Source organism: Herpailurus yagouaroundi, unplaced genomic scaffold (assembly GCF_014898765.1).
Source record: "Herpailurus yagouaroundi ecotype Mexico unplaced genomic scaffold, PumYag 67504, whole genome shotgun sequence".
Classification (NCBI taxonomy): Eukaryota; Metazoa; Chordata; class Mammalia; order Carnivora; family Felidae; genus Herpailurus; species Herpailurus yagouaroundi.
Window position 1 is genome coordinate 329 of NW_024420311.1, and position 9,915 is coordinate 10,243.

The following is a 9,915-nucleotide window of genomic DNA, read 5'->3' on the forward strand; positions in this document are numbered from 1 at the left end:
CACAGGGCGGATGGGAGGACTTCGATCCGGCCCGGAACGCGTCTCCGCCAAGGCCCGGTCCATTAGCGCCCCCACCGCATCCTGCCTTCCCCCTCCTCCCGAAGTCTGCGCCGGGAAACTGAGGACGGGCCGTCCTTGGGGCACCGGGCCCAGGTCTTTCCTCGGCCCTCATCCAGTTCGCGCTTCCACCTGCCCATTTCCAGTCGCATCCATTAAGACCCAGTGAGGCTTCCTAGTCTGTACTGACCCTGGTTCCGACTCCACCTCTCCCTCCAGAAACTCGGGCCCCTGGGGGCTGGAAGTCTGTCACCTCTTTCATAAAAGTCTGTTCGCACCTCATTAATCTCTTTAAGGCACTGGGATGAAAGGAGAGAGAATCCTGCAGCTCCCACCCTCCTGTCTCCAGCCTTTGGTGCTTAGTGTCTACAGAGGTGACAGACGCCCCAGAGCCCCCAGGCACAAGTTAGGCTCTAAGCTCCCAGATTCCCAGTACACACACCAGGGAGCCCAGGAGGATAGCCCCAGGAGCCCACACTGGCACAGATGGCCCTGTGGGGACCTGGCCCCACCTGCTGGTGGCTTCTGAGCTAGAAAACCTCAAGTTGCGAAGTGGGCTGTGCTTTAGGGGCTGGGGGACCAGATGAAATCAGTGGCTCAGCCTGGTATTAGAGTCTCAAATTCAAATTGGAATTGGGATTCATTCCAGGTCGGCACCACAGTTGGGATGGGATCTCAGACTGGGGTCAGAAGCTTCGCCGAGGGGTCAGCAACCCAGTAGGGGGTCTGGGACTCAAACTAGGGTCCAGAGGTCAGGCCTAGTCTGGGGTCAGTGCTCCAAGTGGAGGGCTCAACCAGAGATTAAGGCTCAGTGTAGGTTGAGGGTCAGAAGGGAATGGGGAAGTCTGGGTTTCAGGCTGATGTCGGGGCTCAGCTGCAGGTAGGGGGACTCAGCCGAAGGTTGGTGTTCAGTCCATTGACAAGTTCAGCCTGGCTTCTGTGCATGGGCTTCTAGTTGCCTCGCTCGAGGGAGGGAGGCTCCGCCTAAGGCTGGGATTCAGCCCAGGGTCATAGGTCATCCTAGGGCCAAGATTTAGCCTGGGGCTAGGTTTAGGCCTCCTAGGATCAGGAAGATTAGAACCGGACAGGCTTCGGCAGATGCGTGTGTTTACCAAAAATCTGTGCTCTGGCTAGGAGCCACTTCCCCGGGGTGAAAAGGGGAAGTCCGTCCTTGGGGATATTGGGATATGTAGTTTATTGAATGCCCTGTTGCGCTGTCTGCTCTCACTGCATTCTGGGTAACGTAGTCCTGGACAGACCTTCAGTTGGGCGTGGATGAAGGAGTTCCGCTTCAAGGGCGGGATATCAGATCCATCACAATTGGTTAGGTGGACTGTTTGTCAAATTACATCGGGACAATCTTTCTAATGATTGGTGAGAGCGGAGGTGGGGTTAAGCATTATCAGCACCCCATTCGGAGCCGGTGTTGTCTGTTTGGTGTCGTGCGGGGGTGGGGGAATGCGGATTTTCTAGGAAAGAGTCGCTGATTGGCTGGGCGGGCTGGAAATGCCGGAAGGTCGGCCCTCACCGTACGGCGATTGGCTCACCCGTTGGCGGTGGGGGAGTCAGAGGCGGTACAGGGGAGGTGGTGGCTCTAGAGATGGCAGTGAGCGAGAGGAGGGGGCTCGCCCGCCGGAGCCCCCCGGAGTGGGGGCAGCTGCTACTTCTGCTGCTGCTCTTGGGTGGCTGTTCTGGGCGCATCCACCGACTGGCGCTGACGGTGAGTCCCGCCGCGCGGCGGACTGGGGCGGGGGGCGCAGTGTTGTCTCGAAGAAGCCCCTGGTTTGGAGTGGTCTCGTCCTACCTCCCCCTCGTCTTACGTGGGATGGAGCGGTCCGGCGCCCCCCGCCTGCAGGCCCGGAGTGGTCTCGTCCGAGGAGTCCCTTCAGTCCTCTGGTGGCGCAGCCTGGCTGGCAGTGTTAGGACTGTGCCCCGCCCGTTGGGGGGGTGGGTCTTCAGCTCCAGGGAACACCCCACCCCCTCCCGCCCGCCCCTTAGTCCTCTAAATTCTTGAGATTGCTCTGGGGCCGCTGGCACCTTTGGCGCCGCCCAGGGGAGTCCCTGGGGTTTCTAGGATTGGGTTCTCTGGGCACTCACTGGGATCTTGGGGACTCATTTGGAATCTACAAACTGGGAGGTCAGAGCTCGGCGCACCAAGATAAATAACTCTGCTCTTGGGGTGGTGCTCACCAAGTGCGGAGACTTGCAAATGCCCCAGGCTTTCTTTTGCTGGACTCTCAGAATGGTGGCTGGAGGATGTGGGGCTACCCTGTTCCTCCCCGGGGGATTGGTCTGGGGACATGGCCTCCGGGAAGGCCCTCTCAGCCTCTCCCATTACTCTTTGGACCTGTCCTCAATCTAGGGGTACCAGGAGGGGGCCGAGCTCTTAGGGGGACCTCGCGCCAGAGCCGTGGGGCTGAGTTGGAAAGAAGTCTGAGCTGCCGCTGCCTCTTCCTCCTTGGTCTCCGGCAGGGGGAGAAGCGAGCAGACATCCAGCTGAATAGCTTCGGCTTCTACACCAATGGCTCCCTGGAGGTGGACCTGAGCCTCCTGCGTCTGGGCCTCCAGGAGACAGAAGAGAAGGCCCCGCTGGTGAGGGGCTTTGAGGAGTTTGCTGGAGCAGGGCGAAGAGCACAAGTTTCCAAGCCCCCTGTCCTCAGTTTGTAGCTCTGCCCCTCATCCATGTGGTCTTGGGCAAGTGCATTGGCCCCTCTGAGGCTCCTCATCTGTAACATGGGAAAAACAAAATCTCTTGCCATGTATGCCAGACCCTGAGCTTGGGTTGGTGGAGGGAGGGCATTATTACATCAACATTTTAATTGGGTGAAAACAGGATGGGCTAGGTCCAGGGGACCGGCGAGGGTCTCCCTAGGGAAGTGACATCCACGTAGAGTGGCTCGAGATGGTTAGGAGTTAAAGAGTATGAGAAGCCAGGGGCAGGATGGTGTGTTGGGAAATTCCATGAGTGAATGTGGGACCTAGTACATAGTAGGTGTTCAGTAAATTTGAGGCTACATTTCTGTTGCTACTAAAAGAGGTGCCTTGGCGAGGTCTTTGCGCAATCTCTCATTTTGTCCCTTTTTCTTTCCACCTGCCAGGTGGGGTTCAGTCTGACTCGGGTTCGATCTGGCAGTGTTCGATCCTACTCAGTGAGTGGAGGGGGAGGTAGGGAGGGGGTGAGGAGGGCCTGGGATGTCTGTCCTTTACATCTGGAGCCCAGAGGCCCTCCTTTCCCAGAAGAGGGGAGCAAGAAGTGACCCTCCCTTGTGGGGTACACGGGGAGGAGGCAGGGTGGGGGTGGGTTAGTGGGAGTTGGTAACCAAGGTGCCCTCTGACCCACTCCCCAGACCCGGGACCCCCACGACTGTCCTCTCTGGAAAAACAGTAGCAACCTCCTGGTTCTCTTCCTCATCAACACCAAGGATCTGCGGTAAGTTGATGGGCCAGGGGCTGCATCATTTGTGTTTCCCTGGGTGTGATACCCACGTGAGCTGATCAGGTGCAATGAGAAGCCAGCCGGAAAGAACCTCCGTGCTCTTAGGAAGAAAGCCACCGTGCTTTTCAATTTTGCCTTCCAGCCTTCTGGTTACGGGAAGGAGGGAGAGGGGCAGGGTACCCAGAGAGTGTTGGGGTCTCAGGGCAGAAGACACGGACACAGAGGAGTGTTGTGAGAATTGACAGCAATAGTTAATGCTTGTTGAACGCTTCCTGTGTGCCAGGCAGCATCCTGCGAGCTTTTACAGGTGTGAACTCATCGATTCTTTATACTATTATTCTCCCCATTCTAAAGAAGAGGAAACTGAGGCCCAAGAACTGGGATTTGGACCCAGGCAGCCTGGCACCAGAGTCCCACAATACCATGTAGCCTGCCTGTAGACACATTTTCATTTAAAACAATGCGCTGAAGTAGAATGAGTAAGTCACTGTCACGGGAAGTGACATTCACGGGTGCAGGCAGTTCATAGATGTGGCAGTCGTCTTGACGGGTGGTGGCCAGTGCTGGAATTGTGTGACCACTGATTCAGCCTGGTGCCGCCCTCAGAAAGGAGATCCCAAGGGCCCAAGGGGCCATTGAGTTCCTCTGCACAGGTCATGCACATGACCCAAGCCTTCAGCCTCACCCTCACGGTCCCCACCCTCACCCCAGGGTCCAGGTGAGGAAGTATGGAGAGCAAAAGAAGCTGTTCATCTCTCCTGGGCTCCTCCCCGAAGCACCTTCTGAACCAGGGCCCTCAAATCCAGTGCACACCGTCACCCCTAACGTGGACAGCGGTGAGTGAGGCTGGCCATGTGAGCGGGGAGAGTGTAGATGGCTAGGGCTGTTCTGGGCCGCCTCCCGTTTTTCTGCTGTCCATTTGTCCACCCATCTCTAAACTCATTCACTTGTCCCCTACAGGGGCCACCACTACGCTTGACAAGGCCAAGTCGAAACCCACAGTGTCCCAGGGAGATCAGCAGGTTCGGGGAAGGTCTCTTCAGGGGCATATGGCGACCCAGGCCAGGGGCCAGCTAATGCTCCATGCAGCACTCTGTCCCCTCAGGGCCCCAGTGGGAAGGACAAGGAACTGATCCTGGGTCTCGGGCATCTCAACAACTCCTACAACTTCAGCGTGAGTGTCTGTGAGCGCCTGGGGCCCCACCTCCTCCCAGAGTGGGGACTCCCAGGCTGAGGCCTCCACTCCCCCTGTCTGCCCCCCACCCCCCCAGTTCCACGTCGTGATCGGCTCTCAGGCGGAGGAAGGCCAGTACAACCTCAATTTCCACAACTGTTACAACTCCAGGCCGGGCCAGGAGCAGCCGTTTGACATCACGGTGAGCAGATGCAGGGCGGCTTTGCCACATCCTCCCTGAGGCCATGCTGTGGACCGGTAGACCGATGTACCCACCTGGGACATGGGAAGACCGAGGCACGGAGAGGGGGAGCTTGAGAGTGGGAGAGTGAGACTCACACTCATGGCTCTGCACGTCCAGAGCTGGTATGCCATCCCCACCGCTGCCCCCTCCCCAGGTCATGATCCGGGAGAAGAACCCTGAGGGCTTCCTGTCAGCGGCAGAAATTCCCCTTTTCAAGCTGTATATGGTCATGTCTGCCTGCTTCCTGGCTGCTGGCATCTTCTGGGTGTCCCTTCTCTGCAGGAACACGTAATGCCTGGTTGGGGGGAGGGGGTCCCCCACCTCCTCTCTTCATACCCTCCCATCCCTGCCCCTAACTAATGCCCTCCACCCCCTTCTGTCCGTGACCTTCCCCACCCCCCACCAGGTACAACGTCTTCAAGATCCATTGGCTGATGGCAGCCCTGGCTTTCACCAAGAGCATCTCCCTCCTCTTCCACAGTGTGAGAGCAGAAGGGCGTGGGCTGGGGTCTCTGGGTCCAGGAAGAAGCCCAGGCAGCCCACTCCCCAAATCTGTGCAGACCCTGGGCTTGGGAGCTCATTTGTCCTACTGTCCACATGGCCAGCCATTTTTGCACTGTGGCCTCCAACTGTCCACCCAGCCCAGCTGTCTGCCTGTCCTTCTGTCTGGCTGTGACTGTCCACTGGCCCAGCTGTGACTCCCATGCCTTTGTCACGGCTGTGACTGCCCAGCCGTCATCCCAGCCATCCACCCCTATGTTGTCACGGCCTTTTCTGAGTCCACCTGCCATCCTGGTCATAACCGTCAGCTCTGTCCACTTTCTGACCACCATGCAACAGTGATCGTCCATGTTCCTAAGCCATCGCTAGCCTCCCAGTTGTCACTGTCCACCCACCCATCCGTCCATCTGTCTGACTGTCCATCCGTCCACCTCCAGATCAACTATTACTTCATCAACAGCCAGGGTCACCCCCTCGAAGGCCTCGCTGTCATGCACTACATCACACACCTGTGAGTGCCCTTCTCTGCGGCAGGTTGGGGGGTGGGCTGGGGAGGGTCGGGCACCCCCTCTTACCACACACACTCCCCAGGCTGAAGGGCGCTCTCCTCTTCATCACCATCGCCTTGATCGGCTCTGGCTGGGCCTTTGTCAAGTACGTCCTGTCAGACAAGGAAAAGAAAATCTTTGGGATCGTGATTCCCCTGCAGGTGCACAGGAGGCCCCAGGCCAGTGGGGGGGGGAATGGGACCAGGCACACCTTGGCCCTTGGGGCACACCTACCCAGCCTACACCGCCCCCAGGTCCTGGCCAACGTGGCCTACATCGTCATTGAGTCCCGTGAGGAGGGCGCCAGCGACTACAGGCTCTGGAAGGAGACCCTCTTCCTGGTGGACCTCATCTGCTGTGGCGCCATTCTCTTCCCTGTGGTCTGGTGAGGATCCGACACGTGACCCCCGCTGGAGGCTGAGGACCCCCCCCCCTCCCCACCCAGGCCACCACAAACATGGCCAGAGGTAGTGCTGACAGCTTCCTGTGTCCCCTGCCCCATTCCAGGTCTATCCGGCATCTCCAGGATGCATCGGGCACTGATGGAAAGGGTGAGGCCCTGGTCCCAGGACCTCCTGGGCCCCCAGCCCATGTCCCGCTCCAGGACCCTCTTTCTGCTCCCTGGATGTCCCTTCCGTCCCTGCCGCCACTGCCTTCCTGCCTCTCTACCTTGCTTCCCGTCCAGCGCTCCCCACCCCAAACATCCCCCTCCACGTTTCCTGCCCCTTGGCCCCTCACCAAGATGTTCTCCCAGTCCCCAGACCTCCTCCACACCTCTCCCTTTCCCCGTGCCCCCAGCCTCCTTCCCCTAACCCCCCTCTCTGTGTACACCCTCAGTGGCAGTGAACCTGGCCAAGCTGAAGCTGTTTCGGCATTACTATGTCATGGTAGGAGCCCCATTCTCACTCGGCACTCGGCGGAGTTTTGTGGTCTTCGGGGGGATTTTTTTTTCCGGGGGTTACAACCAGCCCATTGGCATACCCACTCTAACCCCTCCGTCTGCCATCAGCCAGCCATCACTCAGCCTCAACGCCCTGCCCTCTTGTCTCTGTCCCGGCAGATCATCTGTTACGTCTATTTCACGAGGATCATCGCCATCCTGCTGCGGGTGGCCGTGCCCTTCCAGTGGCAGTGGCTGTACCAGGTGGACACGGGGGCCATAGGCAGATGGGAGGGTGGGCCAGACAGCTTTGGGGGCGGGGGTGCAGGGGGCGTGCCTGACACTCCTCCTGCCCTTGCCCTGCAGCTCTTGGTGGAAGGCTCCACTCTGGCCTTCTTCGTGCTCACTGGCTACAAGTTCCAGCCTGCAGGCAACAACCCATACCTGCAGCTGCCCCAGGAGGACGAGGAAGACGTGCAAATGGAGCAACTGTGAGCCCTGGGCCTCAGGGGCTGGTGGGGGGCACGGGCACAGGAGTCCTGGAGGCAGGGTGGGCGGGGCCAGCGCTCGGGGGGCGGGGCCGGGGAGCTCTAGGAGCGGATTTGAGGGCCATCGGGGGCGGGGCCTAGTCCCCCTCAACTCCTGAGCCGCCTCCTGGTGATCTGCCTCTAGAATGACCAATTCTGGGTTCCGGGAAGGCCTGTCCAAAGTCAACAAAACAGCTAGCGGGCGGGAGCTATTGTGATCATCCCGGCATCTGGGACCAGCCCTCCGTCCCCCGCCTGCTCCCACCCGCTCCACACACACATTCCTCACTCCTGCGGGCTCCCAAAGCGCCAGGAGCAGGAGGAGGAGGGCGCCCGGGGCGCATGCTGCGCCTGGCTCCCTGAGCCTTGAGTCCCCAGAGCCCATTCAGAAGAGAGCCCCCCCTCTTCCCCCAAGTATTGGGCAATCCTGTCCCCGCCCCGGAGCCATCTGCCGCTTGCAGTTGCACAATAATGACCGATCTGTTTTGCTAGCCTGGTTTCTTGCTTTTCTGGGTGTTGAGATCTAACACGGAGGTTGTGCTTACAGTTGAGAAACCTGTATTCGTGGGGGGGTGGGGGAGGTTTCAGTCTCCGTTGCCCCCCACACTCAGTAAATGTCATTCGAGCAACTGCTACACGTCAGGCCCTGAACCCGGTGCTGAGGACAGAGCAGTGACCCAGGCTCGACCCTCAAGGGGCTCACGGTTGGGGGAAGGGGCCAGGCAGGGATAAGGATGAGACCATCACAGGGCCCTGACCCAGCCTGGGAAGCTGGGGGGAGGTGATCAGAGAAGCAGGGGAGGGACAGCGTGTACAGAGGCTGGAGGTGAGGAAAACTTGCTGGTTGGTAGGCCCACAAGTAGTGGGCACTGAAGTGTCTAACTGTGGCTAACGCTGAACGCCACACCCTCTTCGAAGGCTTCCATTGACCCTGACTCCTATTAAGCCTGTGAGACACAGACAGGCTAAGTAGCTTGCCCAGGGTCACACAGCTGATGAGTTGAGAGACTCGGGGCTCAAAACACTAGCAGTCTGGTTTCAGAGCTGCACTTTACCACGGACCACACTGCCCTTCGGCACGTAGACTCCCTGCGACCAAACCTCCGGCCTCCCCCAACCCACCGCGCCCTTTGTTGTGTGCCCCTGGGTAGGTGGTTTCGCCTCTGTGTCCTAACATGTAAACTGAGGTCCCCATGAGGCCACTGAGTATCACACATGTGATAATGGTGTGAGTGGCTCAGCACAGCGTAACCTTTCGTGGGCTGCCCTGAACCTTGAAGAGGGACCTCAGATTAGCACTGCACCTGTGCACCCACGTGGGCAGCTCCAGAGATGTCATTGTCTCCCCTGTCCCAAACCCCCCTTCAGCCAGAGTGTCCACAGCCCCTTTTGGAGCTCAGCAGACAGTTCTCAGTGGGGGCCACAGGCATAGGATGACGGGTAGAGAATCGGGCAGGGGTCAAGGCTTCCTGCAAACAGAAACAAGTATAACGGGGCCCAGATGAATAAATAGCCCAGCCAGACAAGGAAGTGAGGAGGCATTGCAGACTGAGCAAGTTATGTGAGCAAGCGGAGAAGCCCAGAATAGCCTGCCAGTCCCCCTGCAGGGCTGGCTGACGCCGAAAGGGGGGGGCAGGGAGGGTGGGGGAGCAGCTGGCAGAAGCCTCAAGACAACAGTTGGGACTTCGTGCTAATGCCTGTGGGAGCCAAGAAGGTTACAGCAGGGAAGGACGTGACCATCGAAGTCGGTGCTTTACTCCATGTGCGTGCAGGGGTGCGCAGAATCAAGGCTCCCAAAGGAGTCCCCGTCCTGATCCCCAGAACCTGCGAGGATGTCACATGATGTGACAAAGGGCACTTTGCAGATGTGACTGAGATGGGAGGTGATCCTGGATGACCCAGTGTCATCACCAGGGTCCTTATGAGAGGGAGGCAGCAGGGTCCCAGTCAGACAAGGAGAGCCACAAGGAAACACGTGTAAGGGACGTGCTGTGAGGTTCAGCTGGCCCCCTGAGCCAAGGGGTGCAATGGGCTCTAGAAGCCCAAAAGGGCAGGAAGTGGATTCCCAGTTCCCCCCGTTGGAGCCTCCCTAAGGAACACAGCCCTGCCCACACCTTGACTTCAGACTTCAGCCCTCCAGCCCTGTAAGATAATACATAGGTATTATTTTAAGCCACCAAGTGTGTGGTCATTTGTTACAACAGCAGTCAGAGACTCCTACAGCTTAGGAGCCTGAAGTCTGGACCCCGGCTGCCTGGGTTCAAATCCCAGCTCCTCCCACCTAGAGGATCTGGGCAAGTGTTCAAAGCCCTCAGTCTCTTGGTCTGCAAACCAGGAATGCAGAAGAAACAAGTTTCATGAAATAAAGTGCTGCGTCTGAGTCTCATGGAGACCAACTCATTAGCATGCATTCACGTATTCCACACCATAATTTTGCAGGGTCACAAAGCTGTGTTTTTACACCAAGTCCCCAGTTGCTGTAGAGTAGATGAGCTGAAAGGAGTGATTCTGCAGCAGGGAGGCCACAGACCACAGGGGTGCAGACAAC

General features: G+C 58.5%; 1 protein-coding gene and 1 long non-coding RNA gene across 7 annotated transcripts; one reads left to right on the forward strand and one right to left on the reverse strand.

The window, feature by feature from the left end:
- The first annotated feature begins 1,634 nt into the window (after nt 1–1,634).
- GPR108 (G protein-coupled receptor 108) lies at nt 1,635–7,858 on the forward strand. 6 transcript variants are annotated; one of them, XM_040467569.1, is made up of 18 exons: nt 1,635–1,777; nt 2,420–2,649; nt 3,156–3,206; nt 3,405–3,487; nt 4,205–4,329; nt 4,454–4,515; nt 4,599–4,667; nt 4,765–4,869; nt 5,066–5,199; nt 5,318–5,393; nt 5,850–5,923; nt 6,004–6,121; nt 6,215–6,345; nt 6,468–6,511; nt 6,798–6,847; nt 7,021–7,104; nt 7,207–7,331; nt 7,513–7,858. In XM_040467569.1, exons 9-18 carry the CDS (start codon nt 5,069–5,071, stop codon nt 7,583–7,585), a joined length of 906 nt encoding a protein of 301 aa, XP_040323503.1. In that variant the 5' UTR covers nt 1,635–1,777; nt 2,420–2,649; nt 3,156–3,206; nt 3,405–3,487; nt 4,205–4,329; nt 4,454–4,515; nt 4,599–4,667; nt 4,765–4,869; nt 5,066–5,068; the 3' UTR covers nt 7,586–7,858. The 6 variants fall into 6 exon arrangements, with proteins under 6 accessions (XP_040323503.1, XP_040323501.1, XP_040323500.1 ...); XM_040467567.1 differs by having other exon boundaries at nt 2,530–2,649; XM_040467570.1 differs by lacking the exon at nt 1,635–1,777 and adding an exon at nt 2,074–2,194.
- On the reverse strand, nt 2,656–6,073 carry LOC121025140 (uncharacterized). Its single transcript, XR_005787955.1, has 3 exons — nt 5,988–6,073; nt 3,544–3,593; nt 2,656–2,783 (listed from the first exon to the last, which is right to left on the reverse strand). It is a non-coding gene; the product is annotated as an uncharacterized LOC121025140 (long non-coding RNA).
- Nucleotides 7,859–9,915: the final 2,057 nt, after the last annotated feature.

Excerpts from the sequence above, each read along its gene's own strand:
- GPR108 (XM_040467564.1), top strand. The coding sequence starts at position 2,314 with ATGTGGGGCTACCCTGTTCCTCCCCGGGGGATTGGTCTGGGGACATGG. Across the intron at positions 5,924-6,003 it reads ATGCACTACATCACACACCT|GCTGAAGGGCGCTCTCCTCT; the intron begins GTGAGTGCCCTT and ends CACACTCCCCAG. Across the intron at positions 6,122-6,214 it reads GGATCGTGATTCCCCTGCAG|GTCCTGGCCAACGTGGCCTA; the intron begins GTGCACAGGAGG and ends CACCGCCCCCAG.